Consider the following 26,010-nt stretch of genomic DNA (forward strand, 5'->3'; position numbering starts at 1 on the left):
AGTCATGAGACCCTTTAAGAATGTAGCAACTAGTAAGCATTTCATCCTTATCAGAACTGTACAGGCCATAGTCAGCCTTTTGGGCTAAAAGTAATCATTTTTCTGCTTCCATCCATCAACAGCAGCATCTTCTAAACATTCAGCCTGTTCCAGGCTTTGTGGAGACAAGACTTCAAAACAAAAAACAAAACTTTCTGCCTTCATGCTGTTTACATTGCAGTGAAGGAAGATGGACTTTAAAAAAAAAGGGGGGGGGGGGAACAACGTGGTGCAATGCACTATGACGAAGGTTACAGCAAGGGTGGGCAGTCAAATTGTCCTTAGACTCCTACAAAACCTAATCCCAACAATCCCTTCCGGGTCATCAGCGTCCCCACTGGCCTTCAGACTCCGCCCATGACCCCCGTATTTGGGTCCTGGTCCCGCCCACTCTCCTTACGTCAATTTTCCAGGCCTTCGCGCATTGGCCTAGCCAATCGAAAGCCGAAGAACCCACTCGGGCTCCATTAAGGCCCGCCCGGTGAATCGTCGCTGGGCTACAGCAATGGGCTCTGGCGGGCTTGTGGCGCGGCGACTCGGGTCGCTGCTGTGGTGCAGGGCCCTTTCCCCGGGAGCTGGGCCTGCGGCGGGCGCGGGGCCCCGGCTTGGGCTGCTGGCCGCGGGGTGGCATAAGGCGGGACAGGCGCTCGACCGGGCCTGCCTGACTCCCGATCACGCGCGCGGCCTGCACGGCGGACCCGGCCTGGAGGAGTGGGCTCAGGGGGCAGCCGGTGAGGGGCAGCCGGAGTCAAGCACAGCAGGTACGGGCTTGGAGGAGGGCGGCGGCGACCCTTCCGGGCAGCCGGGAGTCGGGTCCCAGCGAGGAGGCTCTGAGTTCCCCCGTTTATGCATTAATCTTGGAGTCACAAAACTCCTACTGCTCTAGAGCTGGAAGGGTTTTCACAGGTGTTGGCGCCAACTGTGTGTTTAATAGGCCAGGAGATGAACAGACGTCTCCAAAACCCCAGGCGTCCGAAAGGCCGCACCGTACCTTTGGCATCACAATCTCACCATCCTCAGCTCCCCTCACACTCTTCTTAGGGTTCCCGAGAATTGGACTTCCCGGAAGTGTTAGGGAGTAAGGATTTTGAGGAAGAGCAAGGGGCTGGGGTCTAAGAGGTGCATAAGAATCGCTAATAGGAGACGGAGCCAATAGAAGTCCTCTAATTATCGCAAGTTTTTAGAAATTTGAGTGGTTGTAAATAGAGTACGTCTGTGAAAAGTTAGGGTGTGAGAGGGAGAGGTCTTAGTGGACTTAGATACTGGATTCTTGGGAATCAGCGTTGGAATGTAAGAGAAAGCAATAAATTTACAAGTTTTTTTTTTTTTTTTTTTTTAACGCTTATTTATTTTTGAGACAGAGCGAGACAGAGCATGAACAGGGGAGGGGCAGAGAGAGGGAGACACACAATCCGAAACAGGTTCCAGGCTCTGAGCTGTCAGCCCAGAGCCCGACGCGGGGCTCGAACTCACTGACCGCGAAATCATGACCTGAGCCGAAGTCGGCGGCTTAACCGACTGAGCCACCCAGGCGCCCCTAAATTTACATGTTCTAATACTCCAAGGTAAAGAACAGAAAATATGCACATCTGTACAGAAAAAAGGTTAAGTCTGCACAGATAACAGTTGCTGCATAACCCAAAGCCCTTTCTAAGAAAAACTTGAGGATTCAAAATGAAAATCACTCTTAAAGTTTTAATTCTTTCAAAATGCAAGAGACATTTGCATGATCAAAGTTCCTCCAGAGCTGAAATATACAGATTACTTTGTGATTGGTAGTGGAACTTCTGCCTGACACTTGGATGCCATGGCTTGGGGCTGGTGCACTAATTCTACCAGGGCTAGTTTTCTTCATCTCTCAAGTGAAGGTTGTGGACCACATACTACCTAAGAGCTCCTCCGGCTCACAATTGTAGTTCTGTGTATGTTTGAGGTGTATCGCTCATTTCCTCAAGTATTAGTGAACAGAAAGTCATTTGTGGTGGATGTATGGTTTTATTGCAAATGGTGACAGCAAAGGATGTATGGTGGCTCTGTGTAACCGGAGCACTCTTCCCATGAAAGTTGAGCGGTGCTGTGCGAAACCACAGGTTTAGTTTCCAGGAGGTCTGGGCCCTGCTGTCTTTCAAAACACTTTAGATCTAAACACCCTCATAGAGGAGCAGTTTCATTGTTAGCTGCTGCGTCTCCATGCATGTAGTGTTGTCTCCTTGGCCACGTGACACAAGTGAATCTTTGTGCATTTCAGATCATACTGGCCCCAAGTTTGACATCGATATGCTGGTTTCACTTCTGAGGCAAGAGAATGCAAGAGACATTTGCGTGATCAAGGTTCCTCCAGAATTGAAATACACAGATTACTTTGTGATTGGTAGTGGAACATCTACCCGACACTTGCATGCCATGGCCTACTACATTGTGAAAATGGTAGGATGCTTTGTTTCCTCTTTGGAGTCATTGACTTAACGGAATAGTGCCAATGCATCATGTTGAGGAGTAACACTTAAAAAAAGGAAAGCCATATGAGATCATATAAGAAGCCCAAATTCTTAGAATTTTCATGCTTGTTTTATGTTTTTGATAGTGAAAGTTATGGGGATAAATGGATCAGGGTGTTTCTGATCCCTGTCTCTTGTGGTCATAAATGAGTGATGAATGAACAAATGAATAAAAAGTAGAAATAAAAACATAAAAATGAAAATAAAAATAAATAATTTGAGGCAGGCTGGATGACCCAGGGGGATTTCTAGAGCAGCACTGTGCATCGTGGTAGCCACTAGCCATTGTGGCTAATTATAATTTAAAATTAAAAATTCACTTCTTCACTTGTATTAGCCATATTTCAGGTGTTCAGTGACCACTTGTGGCTAATGGCTACCATACTGTGCAGCACAACTATAAGACGTTTCCATAATTGCACAAAAGTTCTGTTGGACCTTGCCGGCCTGTAGTTTAATTTAAATGTTTGAATGTATCCAGAGTTTCCAAGTACTATGCTGGGTACTGGGAAGATAAAAATGAAAAAGATTTAGTCCTTACCCTCCAGATTCACAGGCCTAATTGAGGAAGGGGAATGCCCTTCTTATTGATTGATTCAGAGAGAGCATAGTAGGGGAGCGGCAGAGAGAGGGGGAGAGAGAGAATCCCAAGCAGGCTCTGAGCAACCAGTGTGCAGAGCCCGACACAGGGCGCAAACTCACAGAACCGCGAGATCATGACTGAGCCAAAATCAAGAGTTGGACCCTTAACCGACTGAATCACCCAGGCGCCCCAGGCAGTTCATTTTCTAACTGGACCGGATAGGCATCAGAAATGAGGAAGAAAATGTACTTGGAGGCCTTTAGCCGATTCTGATAACAGTCTACAGGAGAACATAACCTCTCTGACCTTGTTGAAAACTCGTCATAGAGGGGACAATTAAGACCCAAACAGTAGCTAGGGTGGCCTAGAGAAGGGTGGCAAAATAAGAGGGGGACCTTTGATGCAATATGGCAAAGCAAAGGAAGATTCCAAAAAAGTCGTATTTGGAGAGACAGAGAGGGAACCAAGACAGCATGGAGAAGAGTTTTAAGACAGTCCCAGGGTCTCTGTCACGTGTAATAGTGGGACGGAGTAAGACGAAGACTTGGAAGTGACTGTTGGACTGAGAGATCTAAGAAGAATGAGAGGTTTTCCATTTTAACCATTTTTTAGGTGTACAGTTAAGTGGCATCAGTTACATTCACATCATTGTGCAGTCGTTACCACCATCCGTCGCCAGAAGGTTCTTCATCTTGCAGGACCGAAGCTTTGTACGCATGAAACAGTGATTTCCCATTCCCTCCATACCCTGGCCGCCACCGTTCTGCTTTCTGTCTCTATGAATTCAGCTACTCTAGGTACCTCATGTGAGTGGAATCATACCCTGGTTGTCCTCTCAGGACTGGCTTATTTCACTTAGCATGTTTTCAAGGTTCATCCATGTTGTGGCATGTCTCATAATTTCTTCTTTTTAAGGCTTTTTATCTTATTGGATGCGTATATCACATTTTATCTATTCATCCCTCGAGTTTCATTTGGGTTGCTTCCACCTTTGGGAGACAACGATGCTGCTGTAAACAGGAGTGTAGAATGTTCATGTCTCTGCTTTTAATATCAGAAGTGGAATTACTGGGTCATGGTAATTCTGCTATTAATTTTTTTTTTTAATTTTTTTAATTTTTATTTATTTTTGAGACAGAGGAAGACAGAGCGTGAGCAGGGGAAGGTCAGAGAGAGGGAGACACAGAATCTGAAGCAGGCTCCAGGCTCCGAGCTATCAGCACAGAGCCCGATGCGGGGCTTGAACTCACGGAGTGTGAGATCATGACCTGAGCCGAAGTCGGATGCTTAACCAACTGAGCCACCCAGGCGCCCCTCTGCTATTAATTTTTTGAGGAACCACCATGATCTTTTCCATAGTGGCCGCACCACTTTACATTCCCACCAACAGTGCACAAGGGTTCCAATTTCTCCATATCTTTACTGATATTTCTTATTTTCTGGGCTGTTGATCATAGTAATCCTAATGGGTGAGAAGTGGCAGGACTTTGTGATTTTGATGCGCATTCCTTTAACAATGAGTGATGTTGAACATCCTCTCACGTGTTATTGGCCATCTGTATATCTTTGGAAAAATGCCTAATCAAGTCTTTTGCCTGTGGTTTAATCAGGTTGAGTTTGTTGTTGTTGCTGCTGTTGTCAAGTTGTAGTTGTGTATATATTCTGGATATTAATCCCAAAGCAAATATGTGATTTGCAAATATTTTCTCCCATTCTGTAGGTTGCCTTGTTACTGTTGATAGTGTCGTATGATGCACACAAGTTTTTGCTTTAAAAAATTTTTTTTAACATTTATCTATTATTGAAAGAGAGAGACAGGGCATGAGCATGGAGGGGTGAGGGGCGGGCAGAGAGAGGGAGACACAGAATCCGAAACAGGCTCCAGGCTCTGAGCTGTTGGCACAGACCCCGATGCAGGGCTCGAACTCCCAAACCGTGAGATTATGACCTGAGCTGAAGTCAGATGCTTAACCGACTAAGCCACCCAGGCACCCCCAAGGTTTTAATTTTTTTTTTAATGTTTATTTTTTGAGGGAAAGAGAGAGAGACAGAGCATGAGCGTCAGAAGAGGAGAGGGAGACAGAATGCGAAGCAGTCTCCAGGCTCTGAGCTGTCAGCACAGCTCAAACCCACAGACTGCTAGATCATGACTTGAGCCAAAGTCAGACACCCAACCGACTGAGCCATCCAGGCGCCCCAAGTTTTTAATTTTGATAAGGTCCAGTTTATCTGTTTTTGTGCCTGTGCCTTCGGTGTCCTATCCAAGAAAGAATCGCCAAATTCAGTGTCATGTATCTATCATCTGTCATGAAGCCTTTCCACTGTTTGTGAAGGCTTTCCTATATTTAAGCCTGAAATGTGGGTCATTTGTTTAAATCTTAGATCCATTTTGAGTCAGTTTTTGTAGATGGTATAAAGTAAGGGTCCCACTTTGTTCTCTTGAATGTAGATATCTAGTTTTCCCAGCACTGTTGGTTGAAAAGACCGCCTTTTTCCTATTGAACGGACTTTGCACCCTTGTTGAAAATCATTTGACTGACTATATGGGCTCTTTTTTTCATTCCGTAAGTCTGTCTTGCTCGCTGTTTTGATTACTGCAGCTTTGTAGTTTGTTTGGAAATCAGTAAGTTGAGAGCTCCAAATGTGTTCTTCCTTTTCAAGACTGTTTTTGGCTTTTTGGGGTCCTTTTATACATATACATTTTAGGGTGGAATTTTCTATTTTCTATTTCTTTGCTGAATTCATTTATTCTAACAGGTTTTTTTATGCGGAATCTTTAGGGTTTTATACATTTAAGTCATGTTGTCTGTAAACTGTGATAATTTTATTATTTTCTTCCCAATTTGGGTACCCCCCCCCCCCAACTTGCTCTAATTTCTCTGGCCAGAACTTCCAGCACTGTGTTGGGCATTCTTATCATGTTCCTTATCTTAGAGGACAAACTTTCATTCTTTCACCATTGAGTAGGATAATAGCTGTGAGCCTATCATACATGGCCTTTATTATCTTGAGGTAGTTTCTTTTATTCTTAGTTAGTTGAATATTTTTATCATGAAAGGGTGTTGAATTTTGTCAAATGCTTTTCTGCATAAATTTGAGATGATCCTGTGGCTTTTTTCATTTTGTTAATGTGCTCTATTGTATTGATTGATTTTCATGTGGAACCATCCTTACGTTACAGGAATAAATCTCATTCAGTCATGGTGTATAATTCATGTAATATGCTGTTGAAATTTGGCTTGCTAATATTTCATTGAGGATTTTTGCATCAGTATTCATCAAGGATAATGATCCATAGTTTGTAGTGTCTTTGGCCTTGATTTCAAGGTAATGGTAGGAAGTGTTCCTTCTTTAGTATTTTGAAAGAGTCTGAGAAGAATTTGTGTTAGCTTTTGTTTACATATTTGGTAGAATTCACCAGTGAAACAATCTGGTCCAGGGCTTTTCTTTGTTGGGAGATTTTTTTCCCTCTTTGCCACCCCCACCCCCACCCCCGGAGCTTTTTTTTTTTTTTTTTTTAATTAAAAAAACATTTTTTTTTCTTAATTTACATCCAAGTCAGTTAGCATATAGTGCAACAGTGATTTCAGGAGTAGATTCCTTAGTGCCCCTTACCCATTTAGCCCATTCCCCCTCCCACACTCCTTCCAGTAACCCTCAGTTTGTTCTCCATATTTATGAGTTTCTTATGTTTTGTCCCCCTCCCTATTTTTATATATTTTTTTTGTTTCCTTTCCCTTATGTTCATCGTTTTGTCTCTTAAAGTCCTCATATGAGTGAAGTCATATGATTTTTGTCTTTCTCTAATTTCACTTAGCATAATATCCTCTAGTTTCATCCACGTAGTTGTGAATGGCAAGATTTCATTCTTTCTGATTACTGAGTAATACTCCACTGTATATATATACCACGTCTTCTTTATCCATTCATCCATCGATGGACTTTGGGCTCTTTCCATACTTTGGCTATTGTCGATAGTGCTGCTATAAACATGGGGGTGCATGTGTCCCTTTGAAACAGCATACCTGTATCCCTTGGATAAATACCTAGTAGTGCAATTGCTGGATTGTAGGGTAGTTCTATTTTTAATTTTTTACTGTTTTCCAGAGTGGCTGCACTAGCTTGCATTCCCATTCCCACCAAGCTTTTTTTTTTTTTTTAATTGAGATATAATAATGTTTGGAGGTTTTCTTTTTTTTTTTTTTTTTTAATTTTTTTAACCTTTATTTATTTTTGGGACAGAGAGAGACAGAGCATGAACGGGGGAGGGGCAGAGAGAGGGAGACACAGAATCGGAAACAGGCTCCAGGCTCTGAGCCATCAGCCCAGAGCCTGACGCGGGGCTCGAACTCACGGACGGCGAGATCGTGACCTGGCTGAAGTTGGACGCTTAACCGACTGCGCCACCCAGGCGCCCCTGGAGGTTTTCAATTAGTGATTCAAACTCAGTTCAGTCTTAGTTCTATGTTTTTAGGAATTTGTCCATTTTGTCTAGATTATCCAATTTGCTGGTATATAATTGTTCATAGTACTCATAATCCCTTTTACTTCTTAGTAATGTCCCCTTGCTCTGATTTTAGTTATTTGGGTCTTCTGTTCTTTTCTTACTCTAGCTAAAGATTTGTTAAATAATTTTGTCTATTTTTTTTCAAGGCCCAAATCTTGGTTTCATGAATTTTTGTCAATTTTAGTTTTCTCTTAACATTGTTTCCTTCCCTCTGCTAGCTTCAAGTTTAATTTTTTCTTCATTTCCTAGTTCTTTAAGGTGTAAATTTAGGTTGTTGATTTGGGAACTTTTTTTTTTTTTCATGGAAGCATTTAGCTATAAATTTCCCTCTTAACACTGCTTTCACTGCATCCCATTAAGTTTTGATGTGTTTTTAATCTCATTTGTCTCAAGAGCTTTTCTAATTTCCCTTGTGATTTCTTGACTCATTGTTTTTGTGGCTTTTCTAGTTTTCCTTCTGTTGATTTCTAGTTTTATTTCATTGTGATCAGAAAATATACTGTGTGTGATTTAAGTCTTTTTAAATTTATTGAGACGTGTTTGGTGGCCTAACATAGGATCTGTCCTGGAGAATGTTATGTGTGCCCTTTAGAATTCTGTTGTTGGATGGAATGGTCTTTAATGTCTGTTAGGTCCAATTAGTCTTTAGTGTTAAGTCATCTTTATTGATCTTGTCTGTTTTTTAAATCCATTATTGAAAATGGAGTATTAAGTCTATATTATTGTGTTGTCATCTGTTTCTCCCTTCAGTTCTGTCCATGTTTGTTTCCATAGGTTTAGGAATTCTGGTTTTTGGCGCATGTTTGTGATATATTCTCTGGGTTATATGACCCTTTATTATCATATAATATTCTTGTCTCTTGTAATAGTTTTATTTTTTTTTAATTTTTTTTTCAATGTTTATTTATTTTTGGGACAGAGAGAGACAGAGCATGAACGGGGGAGGGGCAGAGAGAGAGGGAGACACAAAATCGGAAACAGGCTCCAGGCTCTGAGCCATCAGCCCAGAGCCTGACGCGGGGCTCGAACTCACGGACCGCGAGATCGTGACCTGGCTGAAGTCGGACGCTTAACTGACTGCGCCACCCAGGCGCCCCAATAGTTTTTGATTTAAAGTCTGTTTTGTCTGATATTAGTATATCTGTTGTTTTAGACCATTCATAAGACCTGTTGGGAATAGAGACATGGGATGGTAAAATCCAATTAACATTGTCATTTAGGTGGTGGATATAGGTGAGGACTAGATGTTGAGTGAGCTTGGGTCTCTCTGCCTCAGAGATGAGGCATCAGCTTGGTGGATGAGTATGATGGCCCTCTCAGAAGGGTTTGGGCAGGAGGATTCAGTAGAGAGGTATAGGAGGTAGGTGGGGTGTAAGGGGAGAAAGTTTCCTCAAGTTATTTATTATGGAGTATAGTTAAGAGGAATGAGTAAGCTAGTTCCAAAATTAAGATCAAGAAAATTATGCCAACAGACCATCCTTGGTGAGAACAGAGACTTCCTCTTTAATATGTAATCTGGCTTTTTTCAGTACAAATACTTGAAATGTAAAAGCAAACCTCATGTTAAGATTGAAGGGAAGGACACTGATGACTGGCTGTGTGTGGACTTTGGTAAGTTATTTTGACATATTTTACAGATAAATATTTGGTTTTGTCCTAATCTGGAACTGTGTTCACTTGCAAAAGGGTATCAGATTGTGCTTTTCATGTGAAATTTTTGAGGTTTATATTAAGTTTTAATTTTAACCCAGGTGGTCTTATTCGCATGTAAAATTCTCACCTAATGTGATGTGTCTCTAACTAGTCATGCAGGTCAGACAAACAGTGGAGAACTGAGCAGATAACATGGCAGAGATGGGAGAGATCCCTTAGTGGTAGTAGAAGGCTTGGGGAGTACATATCTTGGCCCAGGATGACTCAGATGAGGTCAAGTTAAAGGGCATTCCAGGTACTGAGAAGGACAAGAACAGAGGACTGGAATTTTGAAAAGACCTAACAAATTTGGGTATTAATATATACATAGTTTCAAAGTATTTCCCCCTAAGATACTTAATTACAAAGGGAAAAACACTGTCAAGAATTATGAAGGGTCTGAGATTCTTATTCTTAACTAACAAGTTAGCAGCCCAGTTTCATGGGAATTGGTGAAACTTAGGGATGAAGGATGGATGATTTTATTACTCATCACAGTAACAGCCAGTAGTTTTTTTTTTTTTTTTTTGGGTGGGCGTGGGGGGGGAGGTGGTGGGCAGGTTCCCTGAGCCCATGTCTATAGAGAGAGCAGCATATGGCCAGATGACATCTGCAGACAATGTTCTGAGAGAGGAACCCGTAGGTTAGGGTAGCTACATCTTTTATGATGGGCAAGAAACAGACCCGCCATTTGCTTGATGGAAGACACTTTTTCTGCCAAGGCCATTAAGCCAGGGTTTCTCAGCTTTGTCCTTCATAACATTTTGGACCAGGTGATTCAGGTGGGAGTAGGGACATATACCCTGTGCATTGTAGGATGTTTATTAGTCTCCCTTCTCTCCAGCCCCAACTGTGAAAATCTGAAAGGTCTCTGAGATCCACTGCTGTAAGCAAGCCTGTCCTTTGCTCTAGAGGGAGATGGTATGTTTTTGTGACATTATTCACTGCACAGTCATTCTTAAAAGACCTTCTAGAACAAAAGGCAGTCTGTGTTTTGCTCACAGGATGTGCAGAAATGTGACACCCATGGAGAATTGTCTTCCACTAGCCCACCTTTAATCACTAGGATGAAGTTAATTAACATCACTAGTAACGTTATGTATCGATATCATGTACCTCCTGTATGATGCACGGAGAAAAGCACAGTATCATTTCTATGCTATTTTTGTTGGGATGGCATCCAGAATTTGCATTTCGGGCAAGTTCTCAGCTAATGCTAATCTAGGGCCCATACTTTGACAACCACTATTCTATCATAGAGGTGGGTGAGAGCACAAGAAAAATAAATGAACTGCTTCTTCGTCTTAACTCTTATCTGTCCTTGGTTGATAGGCAGCATGGTGATTCATTTGATGCTTCCAGAAACCAGAGAGACCTATGAATTAGAGAAATTATGGACCCTACGTTCTTATGATGACCAGTTAGCTCAGATAGCACCTGAGACATTACCCGAAGACTTCATTCTTGGAATAGAAGAGGACACTTCATCCCTGACTCCAGTGGAGTTCAGATGAGAATAAAATGATATGAACTGCTTTAGTCATTATCAGATTTGGATTGAGTCACTTAAAAATGTAACTGAATGAAACCCCACCTACTTGGTCAGGTTGTTGTCAAAACAAGTCTTATTTATGGGCACTCATGCTAAATGAATGTGGACATTGTAGGTAAGTGAGCTAATCCTCACACCAAGAATCAATACGTTCAAATTAAAATTTTAATATATTGTTTTTATTCCTGAGATCCCAGCAGGATTTCTGGGAGCTAACACTGGCCCCGGCCTCTGTGTTCTCTGTTCACAGTTTAATTAATTTTGCGTAAGTGTAAATCTTATTTGGTAGAATGGAATAGCCAGGTTTTGTTTTTTTTTTTTTTTTTTAATAAAGCAGAAAACACATAACCGCCCCATTGGTGTTGTTACTTAAAACCTAAAGTTTTTAGTTCATATGTACCAATATTATAAAGATCCAAAGTAAGTACTATGGAATGCAGAAAATAATGTACCACTTGATATTGGTACTTGCCTTGAGACTGACGTAGTGTTACTAAAAATCTGTTTATAGTTTGACCAAATTTGAACATTCATGTTTATTTGAAAAACCAGAAATAAAAGATACCATACACCAAGCTGCACCTAATGATGAAAAACTTTATTCTGCATCAAGGTGTCTGGAAAATGAAGCTGCATTTGGGGCACATTACAGATGAGGAATGATCCATGTGCGGTGAGTACAAAACTCAATTACAGAATTAGATACTCCATTACCATTGCTTAATTAAAAGTAAAACATGATTTGCCACACTAAAAGGCTAGAAGTGAAATATGACAAAATTTTAAACCAGCAGATATAAATGCAGCACCTATCTGTGTGTGTGTACACACACACACACACAACAACAACAAATATGGGAAAAATCAAACACTGAGAGCTCTGGCCTAACCACATCTCACCTGAAATCCAACCAGAAAGCCAGTCTGATTTTAATTTTTGCAATTAATTGTATGAAAACATTATGAATGCTATATGAATCGTGTGACAAAGGGCACTTTTTGGCTAAAACTACAAAATAAACTGGTTTTCTGGAAACATTTAGGAAAACATTTCAAGTCATTTTCAAAATGTCTAATTGTTAACAGTGATCTTCAGAAAAACTTACCTAGTTCGTAGAAATTCATCTTGAAATAGAAATGAGGCCATTATTTTCTAAAGGGTTATATATATGCCCTTCAGATCAGTGTAATATAATGACTGATCATTTAATGAACAAAAGCAACACAATTCTGAGAGCAGAATGGCCTTGGAGACCACCCACACCCACATAATTATACATACCGGGTTTTGCCATCAAGTTAAGGAATGGGCACGTGAGTTCAGTATCAAATATCAAAGGTCAAATGTGTCCTCATAGTCAAATTATATTTCAAAAAGATTTCTGGTATCCTCCACTTTCTGACTTATTTTCAAATAAGTGGTTGCAGAGAACACAGAAATCCTGCTGTATTGTACATAATATTTTAGGTGGCCTTACATTTTTCTTGATTTATCATGGTTTAAAAATCCTCGAAATAGCTTAGCGAGGCTCATGACAGTGCCCGGCCCACGGAGATGGAGCCTGTGCATTGCCTTTAAACACTGTCACACCGTCTGAGTGCTCCATTGGTCTTCACAAAGCAATCCTTTTGGGGCCTGCTCCAACCCTAGACCAACTGGTCTGACATGTGTTGGCAAACTAAGCACCCCATAAGACAAGCTGAAACTTGCTTTTTGCCAGTCAGTTCATGGTCCACGGGCTGCATCTCTTGACTGACACGCTTCCTTTAGGTAGTGATAGTCTAAAGCACAAAGCATTTTTCTGCATTTAATCACAGAGCCAAACAAATAACCGTAGTCTCCTGAAGCCATTTAAACTAGCCGTTCCAAAACCTCCTGCAACCACTTTGCTCTGTTAGTACCATCAAAAACGTTCCCTACCATAAACGAAAAATTAAATGGTATTGCTGCTCTCCAAATATAGGCACTGCTCCATATCACTGAACGTTTATTGGATTTTCCAACTAATGATGTCAAAAGCCTCAAAAAAACCTGAAATTAATTTTCCAGCTTTACTGTCACCAGTCAGGAGTAAAATTTTTCTCAGTTATTTTCCTGTCAGCTAATTAAATTTTAAGTTTTATTTTAAAAAACTGTTGGGCTTTTTATCTTTATAAAGTATATAAAATTCTCCAAAAACAAAAACAATTTTGCTTCCATTGCATCACTGAATACCTGAGGTAGTTGAGTAAAAATGCACGTTTAATACCCCTGCCAACACCATTCAGCACTTCCCTTAGGTTATTCGTGTTAGTGTTAGGTACAAATACAACTGAGAACGGTTTTTCTATGCTAATAGCTTAACACTTAAGTTCCCGTAATAACTCTATTCTGATCCAATTTTAACAATTGGATTTGGGAGCAATCTATATTTTATGAATTTAGTGAATGCATCATTAAGCCAATTTCTGGCATCAGGGGGTATATTAAGAAAAATTAGAATATTTGTTACACTGAGAATACAACAAAAGGGAAGTGCAGAGCTCCTCTCTTTCCCTCCCTCCCCCCTTATTTTTTTTTATTTTTTATTTATTTTTTTTAAAGCTGGGTGTCATACATTTCAGAGAGCATAAAGTATACATTCTCACAGAGACAGGAGTTCAAAAGTTGCCTGGTCCTCAGAAACAACTGGCTAGGTAAAAACTTGTGCATGTAATTCTGGATATTAGGGATTCAGCGCCCGTCTGTTGGTTAAGCAATCTGTCTTTGGTTTGGCATCTGCCTCTGTGGTGGGCTGTTTCCTGAGCCTTTATTTCCGTCTTGACTGAGGTGGTCCACTTTGCAGAGCTTTCTGCTGTTGATGCTGCTTTACCTGAGTCAAAATTTCCTGAATTTTTCTCTGGGCAACCTGCGAAAGGAGAAAGCTTTGAAATTTCTACCCGATCAAAAGTTACTAAAATTTATTTTACCCTTCCATTTCAACAACTTCAGATTTGTAGATTAAAGATCCGTACTAGTTTAGTTTGCTAGTAGAGTCTCTGAAATCACCTGCTAAAAAGGGATTAGCATGTTTAGCACCAAATGACTTTAAATATTTATATGTGGTGAGGGCACACCCAAGGGGAAGACTGCTTCCTTTTGTCAAAGAAGCAAAACAGCTTATTTATCACATGAGAGCCCACTTGCCTGGCAAGCATAGAAGTGACCAGTTATCTTGACAACTACTTGGTCATTCTCGTCAGGTGTCTGGTCACGAGGGACAACTACTTCTGCACTTGACAAATTCTGGAGCTCATTCACCTGGAAAAGGTAAATACAGATCTTATTAAATCAAGGTTATTAAAAAAAAATTACCATTTGCTGAGCACTTACTATGTGCCAAACACTAAACTGTGGCTTTACAAATTTCTTCTAATCCACCAATAATTCTATCAGGTTATCAGTATTATGCCCATTTCAAGATGATTAAACTAAGACTTAGCCAAGGAAATTGACCAGTTAAACAAGTGAATGGCAGAACCAGATTCAAACCCTGAAAGTCTGATTCCCAACTGTATACTCCCAATTACTTCAAAATTGTAAACAGCTTTGAAAACAACTTAGACGTTACAGGTGTTAGAGAAACTGGAAACCATTTGCTTGTTATAGTAATATGTAAAGGTAGATGAAATTAAAAAAAAAATTCTTTCCATAAAGCGTGCAAAAATAGCTGACGTTCCATCAGCTGAAAACTGCCAACTGCCCCTACTACGTTAGCCCTCTCACACAGAGTGGTCTCGAGGGGCGTTACTTTTCACTAGTAGCGGATACCAACACTCAGGAAGGACAAAAGGCAGTCTTCTCCAAACCTTGGCCCAGATGATCCTGCTTTTTATTAATTAGCCAAAATTCAGGGACTTGGAACTCCTAAGTACCTTTCAACGCTTTCCCTTTCATACCACTGCACAGGTTTTGCTGAAGTACTTGCCGTTTTGCCTCCTTTTCCAATAACTCTGCCAGCAGCAAAGGATGGCACTCTGATATGAGCTTCAAGTTTCACCTCTTCTTTAGGACTAACAAAGTTTTCTTCTTTAATTTTTCCATAAATTCTTCCCTGAGCCTACAGATGAGAACATATCCTATCAGTGTCATTCATGTAGGAAAAAAGGTCTATTAACTTTAAAGACGGCTCATATCCACTGGAACAGCCCCCTTTGCAGGGACACATCTGCATTTAATAGACTGTTGCAGATGGCCTAAGAGGCAAACTTAGGAAGGTTCACATTAACAACCACGCACCACAGAGGTGGCAACTGAATGAATAAAGAATACGGTTTATTCTTTGAACAAAAAGAGTTAAAGGCAATTAGTAGTCAGCCTACCTAGGGGCGCCTGGGTGGCTCAGTCAGTTGAGCATCCGACTTCAGCTCAGGTCATGATCTCACAGTCCAAGAGTTTTAAGCCCCACATTGGGCTCTGTGCTGACAGCTCAGAGCCTGGAGCCTGCTTCAGATTCTCTGTCTCCCTTTCTCTCTGCCCCTCTCCCCCACCCCCCCCCACCCGCCCTCAAAAAATAAAAAATAAACATCAAAAAATAAAAAGTAGTCAGCCTAAGTAAAATTAAATCATTTCTGTGGGCAAAAGGCCATTTGCCCTCCTATCCTACTAAACTAGCCAACTAAATAAAAGGTAAAAAACTCTCCTACTGGAGGGAAGAAAGTAATTGCCTATTACTTGAGTATAAGAGATGGGGAAAACTACAGAGTGAACTGTGGCAGGCTCATACCTGCTGAAAAGGTATTTTTTTATTTAAACACGTTTCTTTATCTTACCCATGTGGCTTCTACTTTTTGTAATAAGGCTACAAAATCAAGTTAACACACACTTCAGATATTTATAGTCAACACATCCTGATACCTACTACATATCTAGACACTATACCTAAGAAACTTCTCCTATAGGGGTGTGTGGGTGGCTCAGTCGGTTAAGCATCCAATTCGTGATTTCGCTTCAGGTCATGATCTCACAATTCACGAGATCAAGCCCCGTATCAAGCGCTGTGCTGGCAGTGTGGAACTGCTTCGGAGTCTCCCTCGGCCCCTCCCCCGTTTGTGCACACAGGCTCTCTCAAAACATCAATAAATAAACATCTAAAAAAACCACAAAACTCCTATTACGTACAACCGTTAATTTGCTCTAGTATATACCAAAGGATAAAGAAGTCAGAGTTGGTTTAACTTGACAGGCTACCAGGGCAAATCAAAACAAAAGTACCCAACACATTTTCACTTGTGCAGAAATGATAAACTCATTACAAACAAAATTCATCTTGGTACCCTATATTTCATTCATTCTCAAAAGTCTCAGGCCACAGATAATAGGTATTAACACAGTCGAACGACATAGGGATATATATGCCTCTTTCAAAAGTTTTTGAATTCTTAAGAAAAAATATGGGTTAGGAAGTTTACCACTCCTTAGATGTCTAAAATAATTCATTTGTAATTATCATTGATCACATAAATGATATTTAAGCATTACAGTTTTTCTTAACTGTTCCATTTAAGATGATTATACCACATGGGCACTGAAGGATGGAAGGAAACAGACTGAATTTCCCAGCATACAATCATAGGAATAACAAGACAGTAGTCCCACTTATAAAGAAGTAACAGCTCAGCACCAAGAAGAAACATGCAAGAACTGATGTTTACATTTATCTTTTAAGATTTCCAACCAAAGGTGACTGATCCTGTAGGTTCAGGATACAAAGCAGTTTGTAACATTTGTGAGTTAGGACTTGAACTGCCTGGACCAGAAGGCTGGTGTGAGGGAGGAAATGTCTTCACCTGAGTTTGAGCCTAGCCAACTGCACCCACATCTCAAAGCACCTCCTTTTTCTTTCTTGTTCTTCCCGTAAAGGAAGTGAAAAAAGCTTTGGATTTTTTGTGGAAAATGTCCCACAGTGGAGAGGTCAAGGAAAGTGACAATTTAAAAGTGGGGAGTTAGGGAGAGGTAGACATTGTTACTAGCCACATGTTAGAAGTGAGGGAACTGGGGCGCCTGGGTGGCGCAGTCGGTTAAGCGTCCGACTTCAGCCAGGTCACGATCTCGCGGTCCGTGAGTTCGAGCCCCGCGTCAGGCTCTGGGCTGATGGCTCAGAGCCTGGAGCCTGTTTCCGATTTTGTGTCTCCCTCTCTCTCTGCCCCTCCCCCGTTCATGCTCTCTCTCTGTCCCAAAAATAAATAAACATTGAAAAAAAAAAAAAAAGAAGTGAGGGAACTAAGGCTTAAGGTTTAAGAGTTGTCCTGTTACACAGCTACTACTAGGTGCTAAGAAGACGACATGGGTTTGGGATAAAATAGTTACATTGTAATTCAGTAGTTGCTTTTACAACACTTGTACTAAGTTTTATGGGAGAAATCATGTACTCCAAAGTATTGAGAACTTGGCAGAGTCTTAGTCTGATTCACCCTGAGTGCTGAACATTACCACCAGCATATTCATATTATGTGATAGTCTAAGCACTGGATATATTCTCTACACTTTACAATCTTGTTTCAACCTTTTGCGTATTCTAATCCCTATTTTATAGCTAAGTAACTAGCCAGTCAAAGTTAACTTGCCCAAGGTCATACAAAGGCAAATAACAGAGCTGGGATTTGAACCAGCAGCCCAGCTGGCCAGTCTCTGCTCTTCATCAACTCTCATGATGCAGGGATAACTCGAATAAATATGAGCAATGGTTCACATCAGGACAAATGCCACAAGAGTTCCTATGATTTTTACTTCTAAAACTGGAAGGATTAGAGTGATTGGTGGTTAGACTATGAACAAGGGCTCAGAATTAACCCAAGGGTAACAAGAAAAGGAGGGCATTTATATTCAAAGTTAAGGTCTTTCAAGAACAAGATGAAAAATTTTGGGTAAGTTTTCTGAGGCATATTAACCACACAGGTTTGTAAATTTCAGTCTTAAAAGTCTCACCTTCATATGGTAACAAGGTACTGAGCACATTCTCCCTTGGGAGATAGTAAACCCAGCAACCATTATAAAATCCTCAAAATTAAAACAAAGTCTGGTTGATTTTTGAAAATTAAATTTGGGTTCTAAGTCTTAGAAATTTCCATTGGGAGATTCCTTCTACTGAGTTTTAGATATATTTAAGGGAGAAGCCAGGTTATGGAGTTCCTGAAAAGAAAGCATTAACATTCTTCGAATCCATTCATTTGTTACCTGTGCACACAGTAGAGCACATACCTTGAACTGAGCCTCTGGTGGCCCGGTGATAATCACCATCCTCACTTTAGCATCTGGTGCTTCAGCCGGAGCAATCTGTAACAGACACAACAAGGGGAAATGACACTTTCAGGTGACACTGTAATATCATTACACAAACCAGCCTGACATCTGTGTAGGACTTCTTGAAATGTAGAATTAAAGTCTTGTAGAAGAAAGTTGTAGAGCGGCAGTGATTAATCTGGGTTCACTGGTTATGGCTACTGTCGTCAACTATGCACTTAACACCATGACTAGCCTGGATATAAATGTCCACCCCTAACCTCAGCTAATCCTCACTAGATAGTAATGAGGTGCTGCCTCTACAGAGGGCAAAGTGAAGGCTGAACAAGTTCAGTTACGTGGCCCATCCATAATCACATAGCTAATACAGCTGGAGAGAGCCGGATCTGTCTCCACTACCCATGTTCCTTCCTATACACTAAAACAGTGGTGCTCAAAATGTGGTCTTTGGCCCACATACATCAGAACCCCCAGGCTTTCAGTATTTGCAAGAAGTTGATATGTTCACAAATCTAAGACAATTGGCAAAGCACCCTGAAGAATATGCTCATTAGAGTAACATACGAAATTAACATTAATTTGGCAGAAGCAAAGTAAATGACTTTAATATTTTTGCAGAATATATGAAATCACACAAACAGCCTGAGCTGGGGGAAATGTTGAAAGGAGAGGAAATGAGCATTCTTCCAGAATTCTAGGATTTGGGGACTCAGCTGGTAGGAGTTGTTCTAAAAGAAGAAAATTTTCCTAGGGGTGCTTGGTTGGCTCAGTCAGTTGAGCATGTGACTCTTGATTTTGGCTCAGGTCATGATCCCAGGATCATGGGATCAATTTCTGCCAACAGGCTCTGCACTGAATTTGGAGCCTGCTTAAGATTCTCTCTCCCCCATCCCATACCCTCCCCTGCTCAATCTCTCAAATAAAAAAAAAAAATTGCTAGACATAATGCTGTGCAAGAAGCAAATTCTTATTTATAAAATATATTATTACTACGTAAGAATAGGAAGCAAAGGATATGATAAAAACTACTTCAAATTCTACCACTCAATATGATCACTTTCAGTTATTTATACAAGCTACTAGACACTTTTCCACATATTTACAAAAAAAAAAAGTTTTTTTTTTTATACAATTTTTAAAAATTTTAGAGGATGCACACAAGCAGGTAAGGGGCAGAGAGAAAAGAGAGAGAATCCCAAGCAGGCTCCATGCTGTCAGCACAGAGCCCGATATGGGTTCAGACTCACCAAGTGTGAGGTCATGACCTGAGCCAAAATCTAGAGTTGGGTGCTTAATCAACTGAGCCACCCAGGTGCCCCAAGAATGTTTTTATTTTTAATGGAGTCAGTGCTTTCTCCCTCTCTCTGTCACCTTAGAGCCATGCTAATATTATTCCTACTTTATGAGGGACACTTACTAATTTTTAGTCTAAGTTCTTAGAATTATTCCCAAGAAACCCCTGGAAAAAAGATAGCATTCTTTATCTTTCTGACTAGATTTCTTTTGTTAATACTGGTGATGGAGGCCTGGGCCTACTCTGAGAAGCCTGAAAACACATGCCCTTTGGCTCACCAGATCTATTTTTATTGACTTACAGAATAAGGTTGTTTTTTTAACAATTTGGCAAATTTTGTCCATCACTGCACTATGTGCAGGGTAAGTTAGGAACAATCTTCATGTCCAACAAGTGAACACAAGTAATTACATTAACAATACCAAATATACGTCTGTTACTTAACAGACATGAAGCCCAAAAGAGAAACAAGTGAATACCTAAATACTCAATTCTTGTTCATAAAATGTTCATTGCAGGTTTTCCCCCAAGCCAGTCTACTACGTTCTTTTTGCATGTGTCCAAGATTTCTTTTTAATCAGGAAACTAGCAGGATAGTAAAGTTGGTTCACTACTTGATTGTTTACCATCTCTTTTCCTTTACCTGTTTATTTTGGCCCCATTTCCTGTTCATGTATTTTGTTATCTTTTGCTACAGGAGAGCACATGAGGACTATTACTGTGTTTTGCCTTTTTTATTCACTATTTAATTTACATCAGTAAAATTCATTCTTTTGTAACAAATGCATAGGCAGATCACCACATCAATCAAAATAAAAAGTTCCGTCATTCTCCACGATTCTTCCTGCTATCTCTTTGTATTCAAGCCTCTCTTCCACCTCTAATTCCTAGCAACCACTGACTTTTTCTTTATCCCAGAAGTACTGGGATACTTTTCCCATATTTTCATAAAAGTGGATCGGAGAGTATGTGGCCTTTGGGTCTGATCCTTTCCCTTAGCATGTGTCATGAGATTCAACCATGTTCTTATTTTTCAGTAGTTTGTTCTTAATATTTATTGTATAGCTTCACCACAGTTTATCCATTTGCCAGTTGATTAACATGTGCTTCTTCCCATTTTGGGACAGCTGGAAATAAACACGCTATTAACATCTGAGTGTAGCTTTGTTGTGTACTATATTCTTTTAAATAAAATTTTTATAAAACATTAACAAAAAACACCCCAAAAGATTGATAATTTTCATGAAGGAAACTGTCACTGTATCCAACTTTTATCAACTTGTGCATTCCCTAAAACACAATGACCTGTACGTCTGACATTATACTATTTCTCAGCATATCAAAACACAGACTCTTCAGAGCACACAATTATCTATTTGGTGGATACCATTAGTTGTTCCCTGATAATTGTTATCCCACTTTCCGTAACAATAAAACATTTAGGTAAACATACATGGACTGCATTTCCCTTTGGCAGCTAGTAAGAAGCCTTTATAAGAGAAGGGGTCTTAATGTTGTCTTCTCCAACTGGCTGGACCACAAACTGATTGGGAGAGCAGTGAATAGTGTCATCTGTGAGCTTGAGGGACCAAGGCCCTGCCTAGGGATGATCAGCTGGAAGCAGTCTAGGTGGGAGGACTTGGTGGGGCAAAACCACCATTATCAGTCCTGGATTACTCAACTCCTATTTTTCCTGGAGACAAAATTCGACTTACTATGTTGAAGCTACTATCGTTTGCAGTTTTGTGTCACACCCTACGTGTAACCCCAGCATACACTGCAATATTTAATTCCAATTATGAAGTGGCAGGACAACTCGTGTTTCTTTAACTTACTGTCATTAAGGCACTAAGAGCCACAGCTGGCAAAAGGGTACCTTAATAGAAGCTCCTGCAAAGCGAGAAAGCTGCTTGATGTGCTGCCCCTGCTTGCCGATAATGGCGCCGACAGACAGGGCTGGGATAAACAGGTGAACAGTCTCCGTTTCTGATTGCTGTTGGAAAGACAGGACATACATGTGAATTGGGTACAAGTCAGGCTATTATTGGCATAGGGATGGGGCGTTCTCATACAGTAGAAATATTAGGAAGTTGGCAAGAGTTTACCTAAAGTTGAGAAGATCTCCTGTCCAACCTGAAAGCACTCAATTTAAAAGGTCACTTTACACTATTTGCCTCAACTTTAGAATGTCACTGGTGTACAGATTTAAAAGATACGTAAATGTTGTAAAGTTTAGGTTCTTGACAAGTAAATGAAATTCTGGGCTACACATCAACAAACAACTGTATCCAAGGACACCTATTCTACACCTTATCCATGTAGGTTTTGCTTCGTAAACACACACCTTTTCTCAAAGGGAACAACTCCTGAGTGTCATTACATAGGACTAAATAGTGTAAAACCTTACCACTACCATTCAGTATGCACCACACCCAAGCAGAGTACAGGACTAGAAGAAAACTTTATCACTTTAATAGTAAACTGCCCTAAGATTCTCTCCCATATAATTCTTTATTCCTTTTATCTCTGCCCTTCCTTTGCCATTTACACATGGACAAATTGGAAAATCTTTTCTTAAAGATTTGTTTCGAGATAGAGTGTGCAGAGGAGGGGCAGAGAGAGAGGGGAGAGACAATCCTAAGCAGGCTCTGCACGACCAGTGTAGAGCCTGACACGGGGCTTGAACCTATAAACCGTGAGATCATGATCTGAGCCAAAACCAAGAGTCAGTTGCTCAACTGCATGAGTCACCCTGACGCCCCAGAAAACATTTTGAAGGCTACCTCCTGAAAGATATTTCAAAAATGGATTTTAACGTCCCCCTTCAAGCCAACTATGTCCTTCCTGAGTTGTCTCCCTTCAAATGGTCATTCTTGTAAGGTTAAAGGACACACTCAAGAGACACAGTGGACTGGGTTCCAAAAAAATAGACTAATCCAAAATTCAGTGATGTTATGGTGAGCTACAGGTTCTAAGATGCCAGAAGCAGTGCACATGTTCACACATTAATACTTACTTTCTAACAACGTTAAGAAAACATGCTTCCAGGGAGAATTCTAAGAAATTCATTCCAAGAAATGTTTTTTTAAAATATTTTATTTTCTAACACTTAAGAGCAATTTTCGGTTACAGAAAAATTGACAAGCAGGTATAGGTTTCCTACATATGCCAAGAAATATTTTTTATTTATTTATTTGAAGAGAGTGAGAGAGAGCACAAGCAGGAGAGAGGGAGACAGAGAATCCCTGGTAAGGGAAAACAGCTCAATGTGGGGCTCGATCTCATGAACCATGAGATCTTCACCTGAGCCAAAATCAAGAAGCAAACATTTTTATCTGACTGAGCCACCCAGCTGCCCCTATGCCAAAAATTATTTTAAGATGACACACAACTTAATAAACCAAGTAAAATTTAATACGCATTTAAAAAAATGCAGCTAAACTAAGATTTACAGAGATATTAGAAGATATATTGCAATAAGAAATGTACACATTAACTACTTGGTAAGAAACACTTCACAGAATTCTGTCTTAAGTCTTCCATTCCTATTATGTAGTATACTATAGATTTCATTGTCCAGTACTCAAGTTGGTCCCTCAGTACTATCATATGTTCACATACAGCCATAAAACAGCTTCCATCTAATTTCTAATTTACAAAACTCTTCCCAAATTGGTAAAAAGTCTCAAACATGCCAAAGTTTTGCTTTCAAGTATCCCAGGAACTAGGAAAATCTTTAGAATGTTCAGTTTCTGAAAATCTTAGTCAAAGAAAACAGCAGTACTGGGCTTATTCATTTTTACTGTAAGTGGATACAGATTTTGTGCTATGTAATATTGGTCCACCAGATGACCATCACTCTCACAACACAAAAATTACCAGTAGCATTATCAACTCCATCTTCTCCCTATTAAGCCCAGAGTGCAAGCAGCGAGAATGGAGCACTCCGTACCTTGGGTCTATGGGGAGATAACGATGATCAACAGCAAAAACACATATGGATGCATCAGCCATGCTACTTGGCCCTCAATACGCACTTACCAGAATGCTGTTCCACAGGACAGTTTACTCACATTATTTGGTAGGAATTTTTTTTTTTTTTTTAGAAGTCTTTATAGTTTCCTTCCTCCAAAGCAAAAAATTTTTATTTTTTATTAAAAAAATTTTTTTAATGTTTGTTTTTGAGAGAGAGAGAGAGAGAGAGAGAGAGAGAGTGAGTGAGTGTGAGTGAGTAGGGGAGGGGCAGATAGAGAGAGGGAGACACAGACTCTGAAGCAGGCTGCAGGCTCCGAGCTGTCAGCACAGAACCCGATGCGGGACTTAACTCACAAACTGTGAGATTATGACCTGAGCCAAAGTCAGACCCTTAACTGACTGAGCCACCCAGGTGCCCCAAGAAGCAAAGATTTTTTAAACACTAAATTAGTAGGGGCGCCTGGGTGGCTCAGTCAGTTAAGTGTCGAATGCTTGGTCTCGGCTCAGGTCATGATCTCACAGTTTGTGAGTTCAAGCCCTGACTTGGGCTCTGTGCTGACAGTCCAGAGCCTGCTTGGGATTCATTCTCTCTCCCTCTCTCTGCCCCTTCCCTATCCACCACTTGCACATGTGTACACACATGCTCTCTCTCAAACTTAAAAATAAAACTATTAAAAAATAATAACAAATTAGTAAACAGTTAACAGTCTGGAAATAACAAAAAGGCCAGGCTGGTTCTTTAAAGGAAAACCTTTGCCTATTTACCAGTTAAACTGAAATGAGAAAAAGGAAATATTAGATAAGATAAAAAGATAAAAGGTCATTAAATCAGAAAATGTAAAAAACTTTTCTTCAAGTTATCAATCAGGAAAATTACACTGACCCAAATAACTGTTACCTCTACGATCAACTCAATACCCAATGAAGTGCCATGCCCAAAAAGTTCAATTCTTTCAAGCAAAACTCTCTGGAAGAATGACTTAAACCCAGTGGAAAAGATGACGTGGAAAACGAGGTAAGGACAGGCAGACCCGTTTCATGGGGAGGAAATAGATTTAATGAACCGAAAATAGTAAATGGGAGCATCCTACAAATAATGTGTTCTAGTTTGTTTTTTTACCATAGAGATAAACTTTGCATCTCCTCCTCCCACGTCATTCAGATGCCCCTCCCTCACCTATTAGTAGGGCATTCCTCCAGCTAGACTCGACTACTGATTTATCTTGGTGCATGCGTCCGTGTGTACTTAATTTTCAACTAATTCATGTGATGGTGCAATCAAATCTTTGTACAAAAAGTTGTGCCCTCGTATACCTCTGTTACATAAACTCTTATAGGTAAAATTTAGCTGGAGACAAAGGGTCTGAACATTTAAAATTGATAATTATCAAGTTATACACAAAGTTTCCCAGTCAGAATGGTGGGATTCCAGTTAAGCCATTCATGTAACATCTGAGTGCTACCTTTGTGTTTAACATGGTGGGAGATGTGTAGAAAGCCTGCAAAACTTCAGATTTAAGAAGGTATGATCAGGGAGTGTCAAGAGTTTGTGTTTCCTCTGTGAAAGGTGCATTACCTCATCTACACCTCACAACCCATCTGACTAACATAAACTAACAACATTCCATTTCTAAGAACATTTTTGAATGTTTATTTTTGAGAGAGAGACATACAGACAGAGTAGGAATTGGGTAGGGGCAGAGAGAGAGGGAAGATACAGAATCTGAAGGAGGCTCCAGGCTCTGAGCTGTCAGCACAGAGCCCCAAGCAGGGATCAAACTCATGAACCGCAAGATCATAACCTGAGTCGAAGTCGAACACTTAACCAACTGAACCACCCAGGTACCCCAACATTTGCCTTTTAAAGATGAGAAAACTGAGCCAGAGAGATGCACACAGTAATATACTGACTGGTATTGTAACCAGCATTCAAATCTGGGCTTCTCTAGCTCTTGAGCCATATTTATTCTTTTAAAATGGAGGGCAGGGGGGTCCTTGGTGGCTCAGTTTAGAGTCTGACTCCATTTTGGCTCAGGTCATGATCTCATAATCATGAGATAAAATCCTGTGTCAGGATCTGTACTGAGCATGGAGCCTGCTTGAGATTCTTTCTCTCCCTCTGCCCCTCTCCCCACTTGTGCTCTTTTAAAAAAAAAAAGAAAGAAAGAAAAAAAGAAAAAGGACATAACTCTACTTCCAGCAGGTATAGGATGTGCTTTGTAAGTGACTCTTAAGAAAAACAGCCCAACAGAACTTTCATTTGAGGAGGTGCTGCCTTATCACTCTTCCATCTGCCTTGGTATGATTTCCTGAGTCAAAACAAATTTCTTATGTTGGCAAAAGCTTAAACCTGTGATCATCAATGTGTAAAAAAATGGCATCAAAGATAGCCCCTTGATATGACTATTGTTAATTCTCTATTGCACCTTTGAAAGTTGCACCGAGAGATCTTAAAAGTTCTCATCACGAGGAAAAAAAGAATTATGGTAAAGGCTGTTGACTTACTGTGGTGATCATTGTGCAATATATACAAATATCCAATCACTGTGCCCCTGAAACCACAGTTATAGGTCAATTATACCTCAATAAAATTTCTTTCAAAAAACCTA

The 26,010-nt window shown here is 40.3% G+C and overlaps 2 protein-coding genes across 8 annotated transcripts in view; one reads left to right on the forward strand and one right to left on the reverse strand.

The window, feature by feature from the left end:
* The first annotated feature begins 447 nt into the window (after positions 1-447).
* Positions 448-11,446, forward strand: MALSU1 (mitochondrial assembly of ribosomal large subunit 1). The gene is made up of 4 exons (XM_003982861.6): positions 448-800; positions 2,288-2,466; positions 9,157-9,238; positions 10,652-11,446. Exons 1-4 carry the CDS (start codon positions 545-547, stop codon positions 10,831-10,833), a joined length of 699 nt encoding a protein of 232 aa, XP_003982910.1. The 5' UTR covers positions 448-544; the 3' UTR covers positions 10,834-11,446.
* A 2-nt stretch (positions 11,447-11,448) lies between these two features.
* IGF2BP3 (insulin like growth factor 2 mRNA binding protein 3) overlaps positions 11,449-26,010 on the reverse strand; it is a 151,797-nt gene continuing 137,235 nt past the window's right edge. For 6 of the 7 annotated variants that reach the window (XM_019825602.3, XM_003982846.5, XM_045052498.1 and 3 more), the window contains 5 exons: positions 21,303-21,419; positions 18,091-18,165; positions 14,819-14,950; positions 14,038-14,151; positions 11,449-13,759 (listed from right to left, as the gene is read on the reverse strand). In XM_019825602.3, coding sequence (XP_019681161.1) covers positions 13,661-13,759; positions 14,038-14,151; positions 14,819-14,950; positions 18,091-18,165; positions 21,303-21,419 — 537 coding nt within the window. In that variant the 3' untranslated portion in view covers positions 11,449-13,660. Of the gene's footprint in view, positions 13,760-14,037; positions 14,152-14,765; positions 14,951-18,090; positions 18,166-21,302; positions 21,420-26,010 lie in introns of those variants that run through there. The other variant, XM_019825601.3, reaches the window with a different exon arrangement.

This window comes from Felis catus, chromosome A2 (genome assembly GCF_018350175.1).
Source record: "Felis catus isolate Fca126 chromosome A2, F.catus_Fca126_mat1.0, whole genome shotgun sequence".
NCBI classification, from domain to species: Eukaryota; Metazoa; Chordata; class Mammalia; order Carnivora; family Felidae; genus Felis; species Felis catus.